This window comes from Equus asinus, chromosome 13 (assembly GCF_041296235.1).
Source record: "Equus asinus isolate D_3611 breed Donkey chromosome 13, EquAss-T2T_v2, whole genome shotgun sequence".
NCBI classification, from domain to species: domain Eukaryota; kingdom Metazoa; phylum Chordata; class Mammalia; order Perissodactyla; family Equidae; genus Equus; species Equus asinus.
Window position 1 is genome coordinate 26,889,910 of NC_091802.1, and position 26,421 is coordinate 26,916,330.

At 37.4% G+C, this 26,421-nt stretch overlaps 1 protein-coding gene across 20 annotated transcripts in view; it reads left to right on the forward strand.

Annotated features, from left to right (window-relative positions):
• BCAS3 (BCAS3 microtubule associated cell migration factor) overlaps nucleotides 1-26,421 on the forward strand; it is a 569,848-nt gene that overhangs the window by 26,795 nt on the left and 516,632 nt on the right. For all 20 annotated transcript variants that reach the window (XR_011493725.1, XR_011493724.1, XM_014856948.3 and 17 more), the window contains exon 6: nucleotides 20,801-20,882. Coding sequence is in view for 18 of the 20 variants with exons in the window: in XM_014856948.3 (XP_014712434.1) it covers nucleotides 20,801-20,882 (82 nt within the window). In the remaining 2 variants the exon portion in view is untranslated. The remainder of the gene's footprint in view (nucleotides 1-20,800; nucleotides 20,883-26,421) is intronic.

Consider the following 26,421-nt stretch of genomic DNA (forward strand, 5'->3'; position numbering starts at 1 on the left):
AGTGTAAGATTGGAACAGCAAAGAGTAAAGTCAGAGGCTCTGAGGTGGAAATGTTCTTTTCTCTATAGTTGGACATTGATTTAGATTTAAGTTTTTTTCTTCATACAGAATATTGAGATAAATATCTTTATGATCATGTAATTTGGAAGGATCAATAAAAGTAGATATACTAAGGCTCTTGATAGATTTGCCAAATTTCATTCTTGTAAAGCCATGCCATTTATACTTACCCCGTTCATTTATTAATTCATTCACTCAGCAAAGATTTATTGATTGCCTTTTACATGCCAGACCCCGTTCAAGGTGCTGGGAAAACAAGACTGAGCAAAACAAAATCATTCTTCTTGTGGAATTTCAATTCTAGGTAGATGGGTTGGAGGGTAGGGAAGGTGGCAATGAATATGTACTGTGCTTGAGGGTGATGAGTGTTGTGATGAGGTGGTCGATGTTGCTGTGGGCTGCTATGTTATGTAGGGTGGTCTAGGGAAGCCGTTCCCAAAGACCCTTTGAGCAGAATCGTGGAGGAGTGATCCTTGTGGGTATTTGAGGGAGGAGCATTCAAAGCCAGTGCTGTGTGATCAGATTGTGTTTCCTGTGTTCAAGAAGACCAGGGAGGCAGTTTAGCTGCAGCTGGGTGGGCCAGGTGATGAAAGCTGGGAGATGATGTCTGGGAGGTGGTGCTGGGCCAGAGCTTGGTCAACCACTGTAAAGACTTCAAAAATTTCAAATATAGAGCAAAGTTGAAACAGTTTTACAGTGAAAACATGTATATACTCACCACCTCAATTGTACCATTAAAATTTGACTAGGCTTGCTTTGTCTCATATCAATCTATCTTCTGTGACACATTTCAAAGTAAATTGCAAACATCAGCAGACTTTCCCCTAACTACTTTTGCATGCATATCATTAACTAGAGTTCAATATTTGATTAGTTTTTAAGTAAAATTTATACACAATTAAATACACAAATCTTAATATGTGAATTTCCTGAGCTTTGACATGTGTGTGCACCTAGGTAACCCAAATCTCTGAAAATGATTATCACTCAAGAAATTTCCTTTATGCATGTTTCTGATTCGTTTTTCCTCCACTCCATCCAGAAGCAACGGCTATTCTCATTTTTTTCTACTGTAGATTAGGTTTGCCCGTTTTAGAACTTTTGTACTGTTATACAGTATGCACTCTTTTTGTGTAAGGCTTCTTTCACTCAGCATAATGTTTGTGAGATTCACCCATGTAGTTTGTTCCTTTTTATTGCTGAATAGTACTCCATTGTATGAATATACCATAGTTTATCCCTTCTCTCTTTTTTTTAAAGATTTTATTTTTCCTTTTTCTCCCGAAGCCCCCCAGTACATAGTCGTGTATTTGTAGTTGTGAGTCCTTCTAGTTGTGGCATGTGGGATGCCTCCTCAGCGTGGCTTGATGAGCGGTGTCATGTCCCCACCCAGGATCTGAACTGGCAAAACCCTGGGCTGCTGAACCAGAGCACGTGAACTTAACCACTCGGCCACGGGCCCGGCCCCTATCCCTTCTCTTAATGATAGGTAGCTGGGCTGTTTATAGCTTTTGTCTATTATGAATAAAGCTGCTGTGAAGATTCTCCTGTAAGTCTTTTTGTAAACATGTGTTCACTTTTTTTCCCCACCCCAAAACCCCAGTACATAGTTGTGTATTCTAGTTGTAGGTCCTTCTAATTCCTCTGTGTGAGCCACTGCCACAGCATGGCTACTGACAGGCAAGTGGTGTGGTTCTGCGCCTGGGAACCAAACCCAGGCTGCTGAAGCACAGTGCACTGAATTAACCACTAGGCTACCAGGGCTGGCTCATGTGTTCATTTCTTTTTTTTTTTTTTTTAGATTTTATTTTTTCCTTTTTCTCCCCAAAGCCCCCCGGTACATAGTTGTATCTTCTTCGTTGTGGGTCCTTCTAGTTGTGGCATGTGGGATGCTGCCTCAGCGTGGTTTGATGAGCAGTGCCATGTACGTGCCCAGGATTTGAACCAACGAAACACTGGGCCGCCTGCAGCGGAGCGCACGAACTTAACCACTCGGCCACGGGGCCAGCCCCATGTGTTCATTTCTCTTAGGTAAATACCTACAAGTCAAATTGCTGCTTTGTAAGGTAGGAATGTGGTTCGTTTCATAAAAACTTTGGAAAACCTTTTTCCAAAGTAGTTGTACTGTTTTACATTTCCTCCAACAATATATGAGTTGTTCCACATCCTTGCCAACATTTCATGTTGTCCTTCTTTCTAATTTCAGCCATTCTGATGGTTGAATTAAATCAGAGTGATTTCTCCTGGTTTTAATAAGCATTTCCCTGATGACTAATAATGCTGAGCACTTTTTCATGTATTTGTTGGCCATTTGATCTTTTAGGAATTATCTATATAATTTTTTGCCCATTAAAAAAAAATTCAGGGGCCAGCCCCATGGCCAAGTGGTTAAGATGGTGTGCTCCACTTCAGCAGCCCAGGGTTTTACTGGTTTAGATTCTGGGTGCAGACCTAGCACCGCTCATCAGGCCATGCTGAGGGAGTGTCCCACACAGCAGAACTAGAAGGACCTACAACTAGAATATACAACTATGCACTGGGGGAGTTTGCGGAAAAGAAGAAGAAAAAAAAATTAGGAAAAAAATTCAGTTGTAGAAGCCCTTGGAGGACTTTGAACAGAGGTAGACAGCGATGCAGATTTGGGTGGAAAGATAGTGAGTTTGGTTTTAAGTTTGTGCCCTTGGACTGATGCTGTTCCCCGAACTGGTGATAGTCAATGAAATGTTTGTTACTGTATGCAACAACATAAGTACAGAAAATGAGTGTAAGCTTTTAGAAACCTATAACTGTTTGCTGGTTGCACATCATCCAAATTGTGTTTGTTGTTTACAGAAGTATCTGTCCCAGAATGGAAATTAAAAATACAAAAAATAGGGCACAGTGGTTAAGTTCGCATGTTCTGCTTTGGTGACCCGGGGTTTGCCAGATTGGATCCTGAGTGCGGACATGGCACTGCTTGGTAAACCATCCAGTGGCAGGTGTCCCACATATAAAGTAGAGGAAGATGAGCACAGATGTTTGCTCAGGGCCAGTCTTCCTCAGCAAAAAGAGGATTGGTGGCAGATGTTAGCTCAGGGCTAATCTTCCTCAAAAAAAAAAATTAATTAAAAAAATAAAAAAAGTAATCGAGTCTTCATAACATGGTTTGACAAATACTATCAACAGGGCATCTAGTTGAAGGAGTTTCTTTTATGGCATTGAGTGTGTTTTAGACATGCGGGGGGCCAGCCCGGTGGCGCAGCGTTTAAGTGCGCACATTCTGCTTCAGAGGCCCGGGGTTCGCCGGTTCGGATCCCAGGTGCAGACGTGGCACCGCTTGGCAAGCCATGCTGTGGTAGGCATCCCACATAAAAAGTAGAGGAAGACGGGCACGGACTTTAGCTCAGGGCCAGTCTTCCTCAGCAAAAAGAGGAGGATCGGCAGCAGTTAGCTCAGGGCTGATCTTCCTCAAAAAAAAAAAAGTTAGAAAAAAAAAGAAGCTAGACATACTGTAGTCATGTATTATTTCATTTAACACAAATAACATGTCTATAATTGCTAATGTTCATTTTAGCAGTTGTACACTCTCCATAGACTTGGAATGAGACATAGGAGTTTGAGGGAGGAGATTTGAATTGCAGGATGAAGATTTGGATTTATTAATCTTTCAGCCAGTATGAGTTCATTAAAAAGTCTTTTAGAAACAGATAGATTCCAAAACCCTGTTTAATAAAGATTGATCTTGCAGTGACAGCGGAATGAATAGAGAATGAGGAGAAAAGAAAAGGTTAGGAGGCCAGTTAGGAGTCGGTTTCAACATTGTCTAAATGTGAAATGTTGAGAGCCTGAACTCAGTTTGTTGTTGTGGGAACTGATAAGACATTGAGAAGAGAAGAAAGAGGCAAAGACGTTTCCAACGTTTGACCTAGTGCTGGTGCTGCCTGGTCTGAAAGATGGCATAGTTTTAGAAGAAATAGAATTTCATTATGAGACTTCGATTTCATTATGTTAAAAATTATGTTAGACAAAAATTGCATTATATAGTATAAGTAATAAAGGGTTCTCATTTAAAATTTTCAATGGATAAGAAACCGAAGATAGTACCTTTGTAAAAGTCCTGATAGTTTTCCATTCTTTTTTGCTCTCTAAATGGTGATTTAGTTTTCTCTTCTGCTTTTGAGAAGAGTATTTCTTTTTTCTTTTTTTTTTGAGGAGGACTGGCCCTGAGCTAACATCTGTGCCCATCTTCCTCTATTTTATATGTGGGACGCCTGCCACAGCATGGCTTGATAAACCATGCATAGGTCCATGCCCAGGACCTGAACTGGCGAAGCCTGGGCCACTGAAGCGGAGCATGTGAACTTCACTGCTACGCCACCGGGCCAGGCCCTTCTCATCCTGTTTGAAATGCTTAATATCTTAACAAATCTTGAGAATGTATTCATTACAGCACCTAGAAGATGACAGTTGCATTGTATGAAACAGTATGTTTTAAGTTCATTAAGTTAACAATTTGGAGTGTTTTCTTGGAGCTTTGACTGTGCTTCGAAGATCTGACACTAGGTGTCGCTAACACATCGAGCTAAGAAAAGTGCAGCTGTTCCCCTGAAAGGAAGTATTTGCTCTAAAGCTTTTGGTGTAAAAGCTACATGCAAGGGCATATTTCAGGTAAATACCAATTAGTCTGTTATTTATTAGGAGTTGGGCGCCAATAGACCTTGCCATGTCAAGATTGCTAGCCAGGAAACAATTTTTATGGATTTCATTTGGGAGCAGTATAAAGTCACTGATTTGGGTAACTGGCAAGCATAGAAAGTTTGAATATGGACTCCAATGAAAAAGTTGCCTTTGTTGAGAGTCTGGCCTTATTTTGTTTGGTCCAGTCTCTTGTAACTGGAAAGAGAAGTAATGAATGGCTCTTTAGTCACCTGTGATGGAAGAACATTGGGTATCATGGAGTAAATAAAAGCAGCAATGAAGAATAATGTTGAAATAACTTCTGGAATCTACCTGTATTAGTGGAGGAAAATATGTTTTCTTAGACTATGTTTCTTAAGGTGTCACTTTAGAGAAGTCTTGCATTTGAAGTTTAATCTTTATTTTATTTTTTGGTGGGGAAGATTGACCCTGAGCTAATGTTTGTTGTCAGTCTTCCTCTATTTTGTACATGGGACGCCGCCACAGCATGGCTTGATGAGCAGTGTGTAGATCTGCACCCGGGATCTGAACCCGCGAATCCTGGGCCACCAAAGCAGAGCTTACAAGCTTATGCTATGCCACTGGGCGGACCCCAAATCCTTCTTTATGTTTTAATAGTGGCTTTATGTGACTTTCATTGATTTGAAATAAGCAATCTACTTTGAGTTTGAAATTGATTATTGTAAGTTGGAATGTCTCTTGTTTGAAATATTTTTGCTGTTTTTCTACTCTAAAACAGAAGATATTCTTTGGACACAAGCTGACTTACGAGTTTCTGGAAGACAATCTTTTTCTTTTGTTATAACTTTTATTGAATATATTAAATTTAGTAAAGTACACATATTTTAGGTGTATGGATTAAATTTTTCCATACACATATAACCTTCTGTACATCACTTAGATTAAGATATGGAACATTTCCAGCAACCCAGAAGAGTCCCCCATGCCCTTTCCCTCTTAATACTGTTCTCCTTGTCCCTCCAAGTAGTCACTATTCTGACTTCTATCACCAGAGATTAGTTTTTTCTATTCTTGAACTTCATAAAAAAAATGGGTATGGTCATAGATAATACAGTCTGTATTCTTTTGTGTCTGGCTTCTTTCTCCTAAAAGTATGGTTGTGAGATTCTCTCATGTTATTGTGTGTAGCAGTAATTTGTTCCGATTTTTGCTGTGTAGTCTTTTATCAAGAATACACCACATTTTAAAAAGTCCATTATACAACTGATAGACGTTTTTGTTTTTTCCAGTTTGTGGGTATTGTGATTAAAGCTACTCTGAACATTCTTCTTAAGATTTTTTAAAAAATTTTTCCTTTTTCTCCCAAAGCCCCCCGGTGCATAGTTGTGTATTTTTAGTTGTGGCATGTGGGATGCCGCCTCAGCATGGCTTGATGAGCTATGCCATGTCCACGCCCAGGATTCAAACTGGCAAAACCCTGGGTGGCCGAAGCAGAGTGTGTGAACTTAACCACTGGGCCACGGAGCCAGCCCCTGATCATTCTTGTATATGTTTCTTGGACTATGTTGGACACATTTCTCTTGGATATAGACCTAGGGTGGATTTGCTGTCATAGTGTAGGTGTGTGTTTAACTTTAGTAGATGTTGCCAAACAGTTTTCTAGAGTGTTTTTACCAATAGGTACTCCCAGCAGCAATGTATGAAAGCTTCGTTCGCTCCACATTCTCATTAGCTCTTGGTATTGTCAGTCTTTTTAATTTTAACCATTCTGGTGGGTATGTGTTGGTATCTTGTGGGTTTTTTGTTTTTTGTTTTTTTTTTGCTGAGGAAGATTCACCCTGAGCTAACTTCCATTGCCAATCTTCCTCTTTTTTTTTTTTCTCTTGAGGAAGATTTGCCCTGAGCTAATATCTGTGCCACTATTCCTCTATTTTGTATAAGGGTTGCCACCACAGCATGGCAGCTGACAAGCGGTATAGGTTTGTGCCTGGGAACCGAACCCAGGTCACTAAAGTAGAGCATGCCGAATTTAACCACTAGGCCATGGGGCCAGCCCCTCATGGTGGGGTTTTAAAGATGCTTTGTATTTTGCAATAATATCAAACTTTCAGGAAATTTTATAACTGGTACAAGAAACTCCTGTTGCCCACTATCCACATTTACCAGTTATGGACATTGTGCCTCATTTGCTTTATCATTCTCTCAATTTTTTGTTTGTGCAGGTTTTTTCTTAACTGTTTATGAGTAGGAGAAATCATGCCCCCTTTTTCCATAAATAATTTAGTGCACATTTCCTAAGAATAAGCACGTTATCTTGTACAACCATGGCACTATTATCAAAACTGGGACATTTACATTTGATAGAATACTATGGTGTAATCCACAGTCTCTTTTCTGATTTCATCATTTGTCCTAATAGTCTCCTTTACAGATGTTCTTACATTTTCACTTTCTAAATGTTGTCTTTTGATGAAAGAAATCCAGATCAGATTTTAAGTGGTTTACTCGATTGTTAATGGTTTTCGTATCCTTGTTTTACTCTATGGCCATGAAGATATTCTCCTGTGTTTTCTGTTAGAAGGTTGTTGTTATTATCTTTAGGTTTATGATCCATTTGAAATTTTTGGTCTATGGTATGAGATAGGGGTCAAGGCTTTTTTTAATTAAAAAATTTTAAAACAGTGATACCTGTTTGATTTGGCACCATTTCCTGAAAAGACCGTTCTTGCCCCACTTGATTGCAATAACATCATATATGTGCAGGTAATTTTTGCCCTCTCTGTGTTTTGCTTTGGTTTATTTTTTTTTGGTCTATTCTTCGAGTTGCTTTTTAAAATATTTTTGTTTTGAAGTAGAGACCCATGGAAGTTGGAGAATGTTATTTAGAGTCCTGTTTACCCTTCACCCAGCTTCCCCCAAAGGGTGACATCTTATATAAACTGTAGTACAATATCAAAACCAGGAAAATAGGCATTTACACTGATTTTTAAAAAATTTTGTGCTTTTTCTTTTCCAGTTTTATTTAGATGCAATTGACCTACTACATTTGGTTTTTTTTTTTAGATTGGCACCTGAGCTAACAACTGTTGCCAGTCTTCCTTCCTTCCTTCTTCTTCTCCCCAAAGCCCCTCCAGTACATAGTTGTATATTCTAGTTGTGAGTGTCTCTGGTTGTGCTATGTGGGATGCTGCCTAAGTGTGGCCTCATAAGTGGTGCCGTGTCTGCACCCAGGATCCTAACTGCTGAAACCCCATCCTGCTGAAGCAGAGTGCGTGACCTTAACCAGTCGGCCAGGGGGCTGGCCCCCTGCAGACATTTTTAATTATGACTTTTGGGAGTTGCTACTGGCATCTAGTGGGTGAAAGCTAGAGATGCTGTTAAACATGCTACAATGTACAGGACAACCTCCCAGAACAAATTGTGCAGTCCAAAATGTCAGTAGTGCTGAGGTTGAGAAACACTGGCCTATGCGATTAGTGTTACAATGCAGGTATGAATATGCTGTAGTGATGGGATGTCTGGGGGAGTTTTAAAGACTTTTTGTTTTTTATTTTTCTCCCCATAGCCCCCCGGTACATAGTTGTGTATTTTTAGTTGTGGTTCCTTCTAGTTGTGGCATGTGGGATGCCGCCTCAGCGTGGCCTGATGAGCAGTGCTATGTCCGTGCCGAGGACTCGAACCGGTGAAACCCTTAACCACTTGACCACGGGCTTGGCCCTCTGGGAGAGTTTTGACACTTGTGCTGTCTAGTAAAGTTTCACAATATTAATATAAATAATAACATGTATAATTTGAATAATCAGAATGTACCACATACATTATTTTAGGCATGTTGCCTATTATTGTCTATTATCCTGTCAATTTTTCTACTTAGCATTATTCTTATTTTACAGATGAAAAAATTAAAGATCATATTTAACCAGCTTAGCTTCTTTGATAGATAACCTTTTAAAAAAATACAGACTTTATTTTCTAGAGCAGTTTTAGGTTCATAGCAAAAGTGAAAGTACAGAGATTTCCCGTATACCTCCTGTTCTCACAAACGCACCGCCTCCCCGCTATCAACATTCCACATCAGAGTGGTACATTTATTAGAACCGGTGAACCGACATGGACATATCATTATCACTCAAGTCCATGGTTTATTTTAGGGTTCACTTTTGGTGTTGTGCTTCCCATGAGTTTTGACAAATGTATAGTGACATGTATCCACCATTCTAGCATACAGAATAGTCTCACTGCCCTAAAGATCCTCTGTACTACCTCCCCTGGCAGCCACTGATCTTTTTTTTTTTTAAAGATTGGCACCTGTACTAACATCTGTTGTCAGTCTTCTTTTTTTTCCTCTTCTTCTTCCCTCCAAAGCCCCACTGTACATAGTTGTATATTCTAGTTGTAGGTCCTTCTGGCTCTTCTTTGTGGGATGCCGCCTCAGCATGGCTTGATGAGCAGTGCTAGGTCTGTGCCCAGGATCTGAACCGGCGAATTCCTGGGCTGGTGAAGCAGAGCATGCAAACTTAACCACTTGGCCACTGTGCTGGCCACTGATCTTTTTACTGTCTGTATAGTTTTGTCTTTCCAGAATGTCATATAGTTGGAATCATACAGTATGTAGCCATTTCAGGTTGGCTCCTTTTGCTTAATAATATGCATTTAAGTTTCCTCCATGTCTTTTCATGGCTTGGTGGCTCATTTCTTTTTAGTACTGAATAATATACCATTGTCTGTATGTATCACGGTTTACTTATGATAGATATCTTTTTAAAAATTAGGATATAACAAACATACCATGAAATGTACAAATCTCAATTCTATAGCTTGATGACTGTGTGTGTATGTGTGTGTATATATGTGTGTGTGTGTGTGTATACATACATAAATAAATGAAGCTACCATTAAGAACAAAATGTACAACATTTTTCTTCCTCAGAAAGTTCCCCAGTCAATATTTCCCTCCTCCCAAGTACGGTAATCACTGTTGTGACCATAGGTTAGTTTTGCCTGTGTTGAGCTTATAAATAGAGGTACACAGGATGTACTCCATTGTGTCTGTCTTTTTTGCTCAGTATATGTTTTTTTTTTTTTTAAAGATTTTATTTTTTTCCTTTTGTACCCAAAGCCCCCTGGTACATAGTTGTATATTCTTCACTGTTGGTCCTTCTAGTTGTGGCATGTGGGACGCTGCCTCAGCGTGGTTTGATGAGCAGTGCCATGTCCGCGCCCAGGATTCGAACCAACAAAACAGTGGGCCGCCTGCAGCGGAGCGCACAAACTTAACCACTCAACCACGGGGCCAGCCCCTCAGTATATGTTTTTAGATTCATTCAGGTTTTTGCATGTTGCAGTAGTTTATATTTTTAATTTTTGTTTTTATTACTGTGTATTATTCCACTGATTAAATATACCACAGTTTGCTTCGCAATTCTCCTTTTGATGGACATTTGTGTTTCTGGCTTTTGGCTGTAGTGAATAAAACTTCCATAAACATAATTGTAGATATATGTGCTCTATTTTTGAGTATGTGCCTAGGAGTAGAATTGCTGGGTCATAGGTTAGGCATATATTTAGCCTTATTAGAAGTTGTCTAGAGTTTTCCCAAGAGTTTGTGCCATTATATCCTTCCATCTGCAATATCTGAGAGTTCTAGTTGCTCCATTTCCTGCTCCCATTGGTGTTATCAGTCATTTTTTATCATCTTATCAATCTTCTAAGTCAATATGATACCTATTTTAAAGAAGAAAAACCTGAGGCTTCTATTCAATATCATCAGTTTCTCCTTGGTTAAATATCTATTGCAAAACTATATTCAATCAACAGATTATATCAGGATAGGTTTACAGTACCAATAAAATATGACAACTCAGTCTTTTAAAAGTGGAAAAAGGCTAGAAGCCAAAATTGGCTTATCTGTAGCACTGCTTTCCTTTTCTCTTTTCAATTGGACGTGTATACAGCACAAAATAAAATGAGGTAAAGGGGATCCAGTTTGCGTGTCTGAGTGATTATGAAGTGTTTATGACAGCTGCTAGGCTGACACTCTCTGTAATGGTGTTACATGGACTTCTGAACACCTTCCAGTCTGCCTCCAGGCGTGTGTGTCTGTGTAGTCTGAGTGGTTTTACATTAACATCTACCCTAAGTAAGATCTTTTGACTACAGAAGTGTTACTTGCAAATGGGAGATACCATTAGGGCTGCTTCAAAGCTCTGGAATGGTATTTGGATTGGTGGTGCTGAAGTAATGGCTGGGGTTTTGAAGTGTAATGTCTAAATCTGTGTTGCATAACTGGAGGAGCGTGTGAGTTTAAACTGCTTTTCTTTGATCTTCGTTTCAAAAATCAGGCTGAAGGGGAAAGGTTAAAGTTGCCTTAAAGTACCCTCTATGTGTGCAGAAACTTGGAAGTCGTATGAAAAGATGATTACAAGTTCCATTCATTATCTGTGTTCTGCGGTTTTCATATTGTTCTTGAAACTCACTTCCTTCTTGCCTCAAGTTTTGTATTTTGAATTTAGTGTCAAGACCAAAATAGAGACTCAGTTGCTGTCTGCTTTATGTGGTTAGCAAATATCTGTCCTATAAGTTGTTAGTCCTCCCAAATATGCGTTTTAGGTGGTTTTTGTGGTTGGTATTTTTTTCTTGGTGGCGGATAGAGTGGGTTGCAAGGATACTGACGCTCCAGCATGAGCTGAATCGTTTGTGGTTAGGTAGGCAAAATAAAACTAAAGACTTGTCCCCGTCTTCCTCCTCATTTCAGGAGCTTTCAAAATAATGACTTTTTACTGTTAGGAATACTTTCCTCAAACTGTGCTATCTTAAGTTTTTGAAATTGTTGGAACAGAGCTGTTTCACATAAAAATAACCCCCTTGCAGTGACTTGTTAGAGAAAAAAGGCCCGAGTTTAAAAATTGTTTTGAATGCATTGTATTAATAGGAGATTCTTTTTTTTTTTTTTTTAGATTTTTAAATTTTTTTGCTTTGTTTCCCCAAAGCCTCCCAGTACATAGTTGTATATTCTTCGTTGTGGGTCCTTCTGGTTGTGGCATGTGGGACGCTGCCTCAGCGTGGTTTGATGAGCAGTGCCATGTCCGCGCCCAGGATTTGAACCAATGAAACACTGGGCCGCCTGCAGCGGAGCACGCGAACTTAACCACTTGGCCACGGGGCCAGCCCCTTAATAGGAGATTCTGATGCCTCTTTGTTCTGGTGCTTTTCTGGGAATATTTTCCTTTGGTTCCTTATGTCTAAAATGAAAATATTTCATGAAATTGATTCACAGGGTGATTCTAGAGACTGTCAGCTGTCATTAGAGATTGCTTTGTGGTATGATAGCCACTCATATAGCTAGGTGCTGTCCTTTGTTGCTTAGTAATTGAATACCTTAGTGTAAGATGATACCTCTCACTCTTTCCTCCATTTCTCTCTCTCTTCTTTTTTTTTTGTTTTTTGCTGAGGAAGATTCACCCTGAACTAACATCTGTCCCAGTCTTCCTCTATTTTGTATGTGAGTCGCTGCCACAGCATGACCGACAAGTGGTGTAGGTCCTCACCTGGGATCCGAACCCGTGAACCCAGGCTGCTGAAGTGAAGCACACCGAACTTAACCACTGTGCCATGGGACCAGCCCCCATCCCCCATTTCTCTTTATATTTTAACCTTTTCTTCCTAATTAAAAAAAAAGTTATTATTATGACTTTTTTTTTTTTTGGGTGAGGAAAATTGGCCCTGAGCTAACATCTGTTGTCACTCTTTCTCTTTTTTTGCTTGAGGAAGATTGTTGCTGAGCTAACATCTGTGCTAGTCTTCCTCTATTTTGTATGTGGTACCCTTCCACAGCATGGCTTGATGAGTGGTGTGCAGGTCTGTGCCCGGTATCCAAACCCGCAAACCCCAGGCCGCTGAAGCAGTGTGTGTGAACTTAACCACTATGCCACTAGGCTGACCCCTTTTGTGATTTTTTTAAGTTAAAAAAACTGTCATGAAACAATTTTTTTTAAGGAACTTCATCAGCTCAGTTGTGTTGTCTCTATGATTAGTACATGTGAAACAATTAGCAAAGTGATAAGTATATAAGTATACACGTGTATATTTAAATAGGCTAAGAGAGGTCCTTTTGTTACTTTAGGAACTGAATTCCTTAGTATAAGGCCTCATCACCTTTTTGTTCTCTCTGTCTCTCTGTTTTTGGCTTTTGTCCCTATTTTTTTTGCGAGGGGGAGCTATCAGGGAAGGTTAAAATTTATTTGTGGAATTTTCACGTTTCAATATATATCAATAAAAATTAATGAACTTTATTTTTTGGAGCAGATTTACATAAAAATTGAGCAAAAAGTACAGAGAATTCCCATGTATCTCCTTCCCCTATTAACATCTTGTATTAGTGAGAACCAATATTGATATAATTAATAACTAAACTAACATCATTTCAGTTGTGTCTGTATGGGTGATATGTGAAATAATTAGAAAAGATTGATAACTCTACATTTGTATATTTAAATGGACTGTTTTTATATAACTGGTGATAAGGAAACATGTTGCAGGTAAAAATGTGATAGAAACACATAATGGTTGGGATGAGTGTGGGATATTTGCTGGAAAGGGTGGAGACTGCCTTGATCTTGAGCAGGAGTGTGAAGACTAGTGTGATAAAAACTGCTGAAGCGATAAGGTGCTGCTTACTATATGGTGGGAGTCCTTTTATCGAGAGCTGTAAAGCATAGAAAGTATTTTGGCAGTAGGTTTAAGAATGAGTTGTACCACAACATGTTTTATGGTATGGCATTGTAACAAATTTCCAGGTTTGTTTCTTTTCCCCTGAGGAAGATTAGCCCTGAGCCAACATCTGTTGCCAATCCTCCTCTTTTTTTTTTTTTTGCTTGAGGAAGATTAACCCTGAGCTAACATCCATGCCAGGCTAACATCCATGCCAGTCTTTCTCCATTTTGTTTTTAAAGATTTTTAAAATTTATTTTTTCCTTTTTCTCCCCAAAGCCCCCCAGTACATAGTTGTATATTCTTCGTTGTGGGTCCTTCTAGTTGTGGCATGTGGGACGCTGCCTCAGCATGGTTTGATGAGCAGTGCCATGTCTGTGCCTAGGATTTGAACCAATGAAACACTGGGCTGCCTGCAGCGGAGCGCACGAACTTAACCACTCGGCCACGGGGTCAGCCCCTCTTTCTCCATTTTGTATGTGGGTCACCACCATAGCATGACTGATGAGTGGTGTAGGTCCATGCCCAGGGTACGAACCCTCGAACCTAGGGCGCTGAAGTGGAGCATGCTGAACTCACCACTAGGCCACTACAAATTTCCAGGTTTTAAATATTAATAACATGCTTTGAGAACAGTGGGCCAAAGGCAAATTATGCTAACTACCATTAAGATTGAATAATGAGGCTGGTGTAGACTGAGTCATTTGTTCATCAGTTCATTCATTCAACAAGCATCTTCTTGATTTAACTATCTTTTGAGAGCCAACTATGTGTTACATATTTTAAATACACAATTGAATCATCACAGTTGCCTTCTTAGATACGTCATCACCCTTATTTTAAAGCCAAACTCAGATTTAGCAAATTTGTATACAGCTAATAAACACAAGTCTAATTTATCTTCTACTAAAATAAACTGTTGGAAGCATTGATGTTGTTGATGTGTGATATTTGTAATTGATGATCTGGCATATTGTGCATGCTTGGCATTGTTGCTGTAGGCCATGATTTTGGGGAAAAAAAAACCTTCCAGGGTCCCACGCATTGGCTGCCTTTACCCCCTCAGACTTCCCAGGTGGAAGCATGGCCGTTGCTTGTTCAGAGAGCTCTAACAGGAAAGAGATTTTTGACTGAAAGTCAGGATGTGCTTGAGATAAACACAAGGAATTCTTTTTCTATTGTTCTTCATGTCTGGTGGCTTGGTCTTTTAATGAATATTTTCAGCCTAGAAATGATCTGCTATATATGCTGTAGCCATTTTGAAACATAGATAAACTAATACCTCTTTTTAATTTTTTTGTTTTAAAGATTAAAACTTGTTAAAGTAGTAATCAAGAAAAAGAACTACTAATCATTATCTTTTGTGTTTGAACTGCTGGAGTTATAGGGGAAATATAAAGTAATTTTTGTCTGTTTGCTATCTTTAGCAGGGACTCAATTTGCTTTGAATGTTTGTATGAATTTTTATAAATCGGTGTTTTTCCACTTTAAGGGGTGGATATCATGTTGCCATAACCCAACCATTGTACCTTAGTTGAGAGGAAACATTGCTCATTACTGGATTTGGAATTAAGATATGAATTTGATTAGGTACAAAAAGCTCTACTTTTTTGAGAGCTGCGGAAGTGAGTTCTTGAATCTCATTCACCTTCTGTCCTGTTTATCATACATACCTCTGGAAATCAAGAGTCCTTCAGGACAAAAGTCTTACATCATTTGCCCTGATGGTGGGCCACTGTAATAAAGACTGTTTATAAGTTCACTTTGAGGCAGCATTGCTTTTCCAGAGGAGAGTGATTTATGCATTTCGTTCACTGTGTGTAATAGATTTAAATCCATAATTTCTTGGAATGAGGCAACTGCAGTGGCAAGAGACTTTGTCATTCATGAAATAGTATAACTGAATTCCAATAAGCATGTGAAAAGGTGTTTGATCAACCTCCTCATTCAGGAAGAAAATGCAAATTAAAAGCACAGTGAGAATCCCACTGAACACCCACCAGCATGGCTGACATAAACCGTTGGCAAGAATGTGGAGCGGGTAAAACTCTCTGATGTTGCTGGTGGAGTTGTAAATTGGTACGATCACTGTAGAAAACGATTTTCTTAAAATCTACAAAATAGGCACATATGCGTGATATAGAAGCAATTCCACCAGTAGGTATATACCCCAAAGAAATACCTGTATATTTCACCGGCAACATGTGCAAAAATACTCATAGCAGTGTTCTTTATGACATTATTTAAAAAATGGTAAAATCATGACACTCATACAAGTATAAAATGGAAATGTGTCAGATTTTATTTAACTCATTAATTAATGAGGTATTTGGCAAGCTGTTATAGCTAGTTCAAAGGAGAATCTAAAGGACAGATATAGGCAATTAGAAATGCTGAAATGAACTTAAGACGGGTAAACCTGGTTAATATCCTATTGGGACTAAAATGTACGTCTTGGAATCATGTTTTTTACAGAGTGAAATTCAGTTGTATCTCTACTAGACAAAATTGATTTGCATTTCTGTGAACAAGAGTCACTTGCATTACTATCAGTTTTCTACAACTTACAGTGTTATAAAATAGCCCAGTCAAGACAAAGGTGCAGATCCCAGTAGAATCAAATAACCCTAAAGGGTCCACTGGATCACTCTTGGTAATCCATTGAAAGAACACACTGTAATCTTTTTCCCATTTGAAAGTTTTTCGCTATTTTTCTTGGCATCTTAAGAGCCCCAAACTGGAAACAACCCAGAATTTCATCAATAGTAGAATGGATAAATTGTGGTATTTTCATGCAATGGACATCTACATAGCAACAGGAATAAAAAACTATGGTCAGGGCCGGCCTGGTGGTGCAGCCATTAAGTTCTCACGTTCTGCTTTGGCAGCCCAGGGTTCACTGGTTCAGATCCTGGGTGTGGACGTGACACCGCTTGGCAAGCCATGCTGTGGTAGGCGTTCCACATATGAAGCAGAGGAAGACGGGCACGGATGTTAGCTCAGGGCCAGTATTCCTCAGCAAAAACAGGAAGATTGGCAGAAGATGTTAGCTCAGGGCCAGTCATCCTCAAAAAAAAAAAAAAAACACAAAAAACCTGAAACAAAAACTACAGTCAGATGCAGCAACATGAATAAACTTCGTAAGCATGTAATGTGTGAAAGAAGCCACTCAAAGAGTACATACTGTGTGATTCTGTTCACATAAAATTGAACAGGTAAAACTTACATAAGGTATTACATAAGGTAAGTTAGGATAGTGGTTATGGTTATTCTTGAGTTGCAACTGTGACTGGGAAGGGTCATCGAGAGACCTTCTGAGTGTGCATAATGTTCTGATTCTTGGTGTCTGTGATGGTAACAAGGGTATTAACATTGAAAATTCATTAAGCTGTACGTATATCTATGATTTATGTAATATTTCTATGTCTGTTATCTTTCAATACAGTTTACTGAACAGAATCAGTTGCAGACTACAATTCCCCATTTGACCAGTGTTGAAAAGGGAATTTGGGGGTGTAAATATGTACTCGTGTCCTAATTCTGTGCCATTGTAGAGCATTATTATTGTCCTTGGTATTTGATTGAATTTTCTATTTTGTAGTCAGATACCTTTGAAAAGTCATCAGAATTTCAGAAACAAGTTTGATTCTGAGGGTTAGATGACCTTCTTTTGCTTTTAGAATTCTCTAAAAGCACTTAGAAAGCTCTCACACAACTTTTATAGCCTTTCCTCTGTGTGTCTTACTGTCTCCGCTGTTATAATTTCCTTTTGCCTTAGATTGAGTTGCGAGATTCTAAACTTGTACTCTCCCCCCTCTTTTGGTTTGGTATGTAATTTGCATATTTTCACCATGCGAAAGCTATTTTCTATGGTTGGAAAAGATTTTTTTCTTACAGTGTGAACAAATCATTCTTTGTTCTCCTTATTGTGCCTCCAAACTGGTACGTCCGGTTTATGCTCCAAACAACAAAAGTCTGTCATCAGAAATTAAAATGCCAGAAGAACAAAGGCAGAGACCCGGGAGGAGCGATCGGAGGAGAGGGTTCCTCCCTGTTTGCTCCTCTCCCTGACTTCCCGCAGTTGCCAGGAAGTTGGACCGTTGCTTGGCACACTCCTTCCTCGTAGTTCTACCCTCGTATTTATTGTCATTGTTGGTTTGCCAGTGAACTTAGAGTTCCTGGTAATTCTTGTCAGGATCTATAAAATCCTCATCTCTGAGACTGTTTGCCATTTTCAATGAGCTCTTTTTAAGAAACATAAAAATCAATTTGAAAGCCTTTAAAAAAACGTAATCAGTTTTGACACTCATTTATTTCAGTGCAAAATTACCAGTGAACATATTGTGTAAAATTATTAGAGGCAATTGAAAGCGGCAGCTAAAGCAGAGCCTGGAAGGACGTATCCATCCTATCTGCGTCCTTCCTAAAATGTGCACATCTTATCTGTATACACTCTGTTAGCCCGGTCTCTGTTCTGAAACAGGATTTCAGTGTAGACTTTGCACATACTTTGGAGAGTTCTCTCCTCTGGGAAGTTTGTCATTTGTGACTCTCTTAGGATACTTTAGAATTACACTTCTAACAGCCTTGATTTTAACATATTCACAAATATCTATAAATAGTGACAGAATGTTTCTTCCCCCCTCTCTTCCCTTATGTTCTTAATTAAACAAAGATTCTAGGACCATAACTTAGAGGTAATGAAGGATGGGTAATGAATGTGGGGATGCGTTTTGTAATCAGTCCTAATCTTTTTTCTTAACCTGTTGCTGTATATTTAAAGAGGGATTTAGAGTAGAAGCTAAGACTAGAGCATTTAGGTTTGTTTTGAAAGCCGTCACTGCTGAAAAGCATGGTGTGTTCAGATTTCAAAATGTTTTTGTATGTCAAAGTAAGCTCTTGTTTGTTAATCCAGTGATAACAAATGTTTATCGTATTGTGAGTATGTCAAAACAGGTTTGTTGTATTTTTTAGTATTTAGTATAATTTAGTACAGCAGCTCAGTTGAATGTGATTAGACCTTTTTTTTTTTTTTAATTTAAGGCTTTATGTGATAGAACCTAAAGCTAAATGGCAGACTTATGGAAATAAGAGTATAGGGCAGTAGATTTTGTGTGAGAGTACTATGATTTGTTATAGGTGTAAACCTGTATTTGTTGTAATGAGAAGTGGTTTTGATTACTTTGAATTATAATTTCAATGCAAATTCTACAGTATTGTTTTATAATTTATTTTTCATTTACTTGTTAATAGAAATATTGTGCCTATTGAAGAAGAATATTATTTATCCATCGCCCCACAAACCATTTATTCTAAAAAAATGAATGACTTGGCAGCTTTGATGGAGATAGCCAATAATGTATCTGCAGTATAATTGGATTACATTAGTGATATACTTTTCAGTGAAAGTGTGCTTATAATTTTTAGGTTTCAGAGAATGTGTGCATTGGATGGAAGGTTAACAAAATGGCCTTTTAAGGCTTTTTCTAAATTTTAAATTCTGTTCTATAATAATAAACTATAGACTTAAGAGCTGCAGTATATAATAGCCATGGTTTTCATTTAGAAAATTAGTGTTCACAAAGGAATTTGTAGAGAGATAAATTCTTATAGTTTGCTATACTGAGTTTATTGCTTTTGTGTGTTTAATTGGTGATAGGTGGTGCTATTGTTGCACAGTTAGTGCGAAGAGCCCAGCATTCGTCATATCTTCTGCATGGAGGGAGTTGCCATTGCGGCCGCTAAATAAGTTGTATAATTTTTATAAGCAAAATGAATATGATGGCTCTTTAGGCATTACCATGATTTGACATTTATAAGAAACAAAAATATTTATAGTTTGCAGCTCTTAAATTCAGATAGAAGAGAAGTTGAAGATCTAAAAAAGTAGTTAATCTAAAAGACAGCTCTGCAGATTTATAGTTTAATGTTAGAAGATTTATAAGCCTTTTATTTTATAATGTATACACTGTTGATATTTTAAACTGCTTGTTTGGCAGGACTGTTTTAAAAAACCCATCAGTATGTTTCCTCTATTGAATATTTATCATTATTACATCTGTTGTAAGTTCTTGGGTATTTAGAACTAGTTTTATAATGTTTGCCATTTTCCCTATCTGATATTACATATTCCATCAAACTTTTGACAATTATGAAAATGTGTTAGGAACTGCATCACCACTTAAAGTAGTCTGGAAAGCCTTTCTTAGGTAATTCCAATTTAACCTGCTCAGTACTTCACTTAGCAGCAAACTGTTCTCTTGAACTACTAATTTTGAAAAGCAGTCATTTTCACACTTGGCACATGCATAGCCCTTTCGGTTAACAGAATATTGCACTCTTTATATCTGAGAAGTCTGCTATGACTCAGTGAACGGACATTCACAGTGTTTCATCTATGTGTAATAAAAATAATGAGATTTCAAGATGCTTATATATTACTTTTTTAATTCATAGAATGTTGAAATTAAAAGTATCTTTTAAGGTTATTTAGTACATTTACCTTGTTAGTTTATAAATGGAAAAGAGGATACGCTTAGGGGAGGAGGGGGAAATGGGAAGACGTTGGTCAAAGGCTACAAAGTTGTAGTTGTGTAGGATGACTAAGTCTAATGTTCAGGCGTAATGACTGTAGTTAATAATACTGGGAAAATGTTGAGAATAGATTTCAGGGACTCTCATCACACAAAAAAGGTAACTCTGAGGAGATAACTGCAGTAAACATTTCACTAAGTATGTGTATATCAAATCATCGCGTTGTACATCTTAAATATATACAATTTTTATTCAAAATACATTTAAAAAAAGATTATAGGTTTATAGAGGTTAAGTAATTTATTTGAGGTGGTTAACAGCTAGTTAGTTGCAGAACCATAGCTGGTACCCAGGTCATTCACGTTGTACTTTAGTGTTCTTTGCTACGTGTTTGCTTTATCTCATTTACAACGTATTTGTGAAAGTTACTGCAGCATTTAAGTTGTGCTTTTCAGAATATTAAGAATATTTCACTTTTTTCTTACGTGAAAAACTATTGAATACTAATTTAAAAAATCCTAATTGCTTTGCTCTAAAATGGAAGGCAATCATGCAGGAACTGAGCAGAGTTATAGTAGTTTATTAAAGATAAAAATTATAGTCTTCAAGAATGGACTACTTATTTTCCTATTTATATCAAATACTTCCTCTTGTAATTTTCTAAAAATAGTTATGATAATTTAAGATATGAATATACTTAATGTATTTGATCAACCATAGATATGTGTGTGTGTACATATGTGCATACATTACATTTCAGACAAAAAATTATGCTAACATTTAGGAGATGTTGTTTTCATATAATAATGTCCTGACCTGCGTTCTCATTTACTGAAATTGTTTCTGTCCTCTCCTGCAGATCAGTGGGGAAGCGCAGGAGCTCTTTTCTGTTCGACATGGCCCAATTCGAGCGGCTCGAATCTTGCCTGCTCCACAGTTTGGTGAGTGTAGCTCTTAAGAAGAAACAAATCATTCAGAAAGAGTTTCTCTTTTATTGGTCTTGGACTACAGACAGCAAGAATGATAACTAAAGTCTGTTTTTCTCCAAGTGACCATACCCCTTCCCCTCCTCCCTGCAAGATAAACTCTTCGTTCTGTTGAGATGGAAATAGGTAATCTTAACCAATTCAATATGGCCATTCACTTTCTCCTGTGGTTTTGATTTATCTTCATCCTCTTTGATCTCGATTTAGCCTCTGACTTAGCTGGCTCTTTCTTGAAGCCCTCTTCTCTCTTGGTTTTCATGGCATCGCTCTCCCCAGATCCCTCCCTAGCTGACTGTGCTGCTTTTGTTATGTCTCTGGCTTAGCTTTCTTCTGTGGGTATTCCCCAGGTCTCTGTTGTGCTGTGTCTTTGCTCTTCTTCTCCGTTCTGCTTACTGCCTTGGAGAGCTTGGTTTTCACCATTATCTCGATTGTAGATGAGTCTGCTGTCTGCATTTCCAGCTCTGTCAGAAGTACAGTTTCAGCCTTTTGACCTTGGGTCACTGCTTTAATAACACATACTTCTTATTGTTTACTTAAATATTATGTATATTTTATATTTATTAAAAAAATTAAATATATGTTTAAATTAAACTTAGTATTTGGATGCTTAAGTAACTCCTGGCTCTTTAATGATCTGCGCTTTCTAAACGTTGTGTTTTCTCATTAACTTGCCTGTGTTCACTCAATAATATTTTTGCATGTGCACTAAAAACAGTATCATATTAACCTTGTTTGCATACTTTAAAATATTTTTAAAAAGAGGATGTTAAAATATTTTAATTCTGTTATATTTTAAAACTTTATCCAGAAGTTGAGAAATCTTCCTTGTAATACTTTTTTTAGCAGTTAATTCTCGAAATTTGTGAGAATGTCGTTCATTAAAACTTACTACCACGTGCATTATGCACTTACCAAATGCCTAAATAAGGTTAGGGATTAATTTAGTGGGTAAATCTGCTTAATTGAAATAGGAAGTGTGGAGGTAATAAGGCAACAATATTCTGCAGTCATGTGAAGATTGTCCTCTTTGCTTTTGAGCTATATGGCATATACAGATTTCAGCTCTGTATCTCCTTTGTGCTCTCTCTTGCTCCGTTTTCTGTTGTATTTGTGTTGTGGTGAAATCTTTTGACAAAGAAGATTGTAGAACATCCTTTTCTGGAAGGTTTTTGGAGTTTCCAGCCTTCTCTTTGGATGGTGGAGTCAAGAAGAACTTTATTACTGAAGGACCCTGCTATGTCTTTGTTTCTTTTGTATGTAATTCACAGAGTCAGATGTTTTCTCTGTTCATTTCATTTATGAAGCTCTTTTGTTTATGACCATTATTAACATTCAAATTTTCTCAACTTTTACTTTGAGCAGAAATACTTCATGAGAGATTATAAAGCTATAAAAGTTAATACTGCTCGTAGAAATTGAGTATGTTTAGTTTACTTTGTCTAATTAAAAAAAAGCTTTCTCCTTCTACTATAATATGCTTACTTTTAAAAATATAATAGTAGTTTTAAAATAGAGTTTCACATGGCTAAATGTTCTGTTATGATTTGTAAAAATTACATGTTGCTTTTATTGTAGTTGACTAATTTTTTTAGATTTGTTTTCATCAAAATAATTCATGTAACTAATCACATAAAATTTGTAGTGGAAAATAGAATACTTCATCCCTCTCTTTTGCCCATTTTGTTTTGTGTGCTCATTTTGAGGGAATAAGTTTTTTAGTAGCTTCCTGAAAAAGGATGTGTGGTAGATCTTGTTTGTCTGAAGATGTCTTTATTCTTTCTTAGTCTTGATAGATAATTTGGCTGGGGAACAAATACTTGTTTGTAAATAATGTTACTTTAGAATTTTGAAGGCATTGGTCTAATGTTATGGGTGAACAGTCTGAACCCATTTTGGTATCTTTTTTGTATGTGGCTTGTTTTTCTCTCCTGGAGCTAGTAGAATGTTGGCTTTGTTCCCAGTGTTCTGAAACTTTGCAGTGTTGTTTCTTGGTTCATATATTGTCCTGGGCCCCTTTAGTGTGGAAATGCAAGTAGTGTAGTTTTTTTTTTTTTAAAGATTGGCACCTGAGCTAACATCTGTTGCCAATCTTTTTTTTTTTCCTCCTCTCCAAAGCCTAACCCCAGTACATAGTTGTACATTCTAGTTGTGCTATGTGGGACACCGCCTCAGCATGGCCTCATGAGTGGTGCCATGTCCGCGCGCCCAGGATCTGAACCAGTGAAACCCCGGGCCATCAAAACGGAGTGCGAGAACTTAACCACTGGGCTGAGGGGCCAGCCCCAGTAGTGTAGTTTTGAGGAAATTTCTTAAATTACTTTTTTGATGATTTCTTCTCCTAAGTTTTCTTTGTTTTCTCTTTCTGGTCCTTCTCTTATTTGGTGGTTATACCTCCTAGAATGATTAATTAAAAAAAGAATTTCTTTCCTGTTCTTTTTAGGAGATTGTCTCAATATGAATTACTAACTCTGCTATTGAATAGTTCTTTTCTGCTCTCATGTGTTTTTTTTAATCTCACGTTATCATACCAAAAACCTCCCTCTCTTCTTCTCTCCCTCTCTCTCCCCCTCCCCCACCCCCTTTCTTGGTGTAATTTACATAGAGGGACCCAGTGATATATGAAAAGAATTATATATTAGGACCAAGAAAGGGACATTTCAGGAATACAAGGTTCATAAACAGTCAGTGTAATTCACCATATTAATAGAATGAAGAAGAAAACCCATATGTCATCTCAGTAGAAGTGGAAAAAGACCTTTGACAAAATTCATGTAATCATTTATGATTAAAAAAAAAACTTTCAGCAAATTAGGAATAGAAAGAAACATCCTTAGTATGATAAAGATTATCTATAAAAAAGTCTACAGCCGATCATACTCAATAGTGATCTATTAAATACTTTCTTGCTGAGTTTGGCATGGCTTCTATCACAACTTCTTTTTACAGTTGAATACAGGTCCTAGCCATTACAGTGAGGCAAGGAAAATAAACAAAAGGTGTAAGTATTAGAATGAAAGATGTAAAATTGTTTATTCATAGATAAGTTGATTGCGTATATAGAGAATACAAAAGAATCTACAAACTATTAGAATTAATGATTGAATTTAGCTCTTCTAAATTCATGAGATCTTTTGTGAACTGATCCCCTCACTGTATTTTTCCAGCATCATTTTTGGCCGTGCTTAACCAGCGTGCCCGTCTCCTCCTTCCTCTGCACTTTGTGGTAGTTGTACTAAACTTCTTTCATTTCCTCAAATGATCCATCCTTTCATTCAGGCCTTTTCATTTGTTATTTCCTCTTCTAGAATACTCATGTTCTTCTAACCCTTCTTGCTCCTTATCCAACGTCAGTAGTATGTACTGATTTTTTATTTTAGTTGCTTAGTTGCTTCTTGCCTCCTAGTTTTGCTGTTTGCATATCTTTAGTGCCTCACAGAGTACTTAATACAAGGTGTTAATAAATATTTGTTGAATATTGCTGCATGGTGTAATCTTTTAAAAGTAATGATCTAGAAGAAAAGCAAGTTCCCTTTCTGCAGGTGTTTCTGTGGAAAGTCTGTTCCCTGACTCAAAGTGAAAAACTGAAGGATTTGGATGTCCTCTTATCCACAGAACATCATCACTGCATTTAATAGGCATTTACTCATATCAGCAGAGTTTGTGCTTCCCTACTTTTCCATGGTCACTATCAGTAATTGATTACTTTCTTAATGATCCTGCACCTGCTTTAGAAATTTTTTCAGTACAATGTTCAGGAAGCTATGACCAATCAATTGGTATTCTTATATCAGATAATAACTATTATTATCTCTCAAACCTGTCTCTCTAGAACTTAATTCCAAGTAAAGTATGTAAATTCTTCTTATTCATTACTCTCAGTAACCATCATGGTTTTTAGTATCTCAGTACCTTACTTGTGAAATAAAATATATCAAAATGTATGTTTTAATAAGAAGTTAAAAATTTTGTATGGTTATAGGGCTCACTCAGTGGCGCAGGGCTTAAGTTTGCATGTTCTGCTTTGGCAGCCTGGGGTTTGCCGGTTCAGATCCTGAGTGTGGACCTATGCACCACTTGTCAAGCCATGCTGTGACAGGCATTGCATATATAAAGTAGAGGGAGGATGGGCATGGTTGTTAGATCAGGACCAGTCTTCCTCAGCAAAAAAAAGAGGAAGATCGGCAGCAGATGTTAGCTCAGGGTTAATCTTCCTCAACAACAAAAAATTTTGTATAGTTATAGACTTTGTGCTAATATTGGTTACTTCCAAGGAGTGGGATCAGAGGACATTTTCACCTTAATATGTTTTCAATTTCTTAAAACAAAAACCATATAATTCTAACCAGTTAAAATATTTATTATAAAAATTCAAGGAATACTAAAATGTAGAAAGTGAAAATTCACATAATCCTGTGTTATCAGAGTTAAATCCAGGTTACTTCTTTCCTTCTTTTCTTCCTTCCCTGGATACTGAGCATGTATTAACAGCTTAATGTATACATTTCCTGATGTTTTTCCCTCAATTACTCAGAGATGCATGAAATTAACTTATTATGTCCAGGGTCTGATTCAAGTTGTTATATGTGTTACATGTTTTGGCTCATGGGTGTGTGTATGTAGGTTTTTTTTTATAACAGTTTATATTGTGGGCACCTTTCCTTTTCAAACTATGAATTTCTTTCAGCATTGTTAAAAATTATGTATAATTCCATTGTATGAACATTTGTATTAATTTTAACTTCGCCCCATAACAGGATATGTTGTTATATACTTCTGTATGTGTACATTTAAACAAATATACAAGGAATTCTTTTCTTAGGATAACTTCTAAAAGAGGAATGAGTGGGTCAAAGAATATGTACATGTAAAATTTTGATACATGTTGTAAAATTGCTTCTCAGAGAGTATATCAACATCTATATATGAGAATTCCCTTTTTTCCAATTCTGTCCTCTACTGGCTATTATGAATCTTTTCAGTCTTTGCATTCCTAATGGAGGAAAATCCTCTTACTTGTAATTTTTGAGTCTTTGAGTGTTAGGAAGAATGTAAAATCTTCATATTTTTACCATTTACTCTAATTAATAGCATGCTTGTTTGTACTCTTTGCTCTTGAGTTGAGCTCTTTACTAGAGTATTATTACTGGTATATTATTATGGATATGTGTCCTATATACTTCAAATATAGTTTGCCATTTGTCTTGTTATTTGGTAAAATTGATCAGTTTTTTATGTTATATGTCTTTAGTTTCATGCAAAGAAAATCTTTACAAATCTACCGTGTCTAATTTTAAATCATGACTCTCCTTGAACGTTGAATTTAATTTTTTTTTGTTTTATCTGTTGTATTTTCTTGATTGTTCCTTGCTAACCTCTGATTTTCATAGATTTTTTTGGAAATTTCTCTTTATTATGGTCTTTCCTCTATTGTAGTATGTTTCTTTGGAGTCACAGGAACAGTGATTTGCTAATCACTGCATTCTCTGCAGTGCCT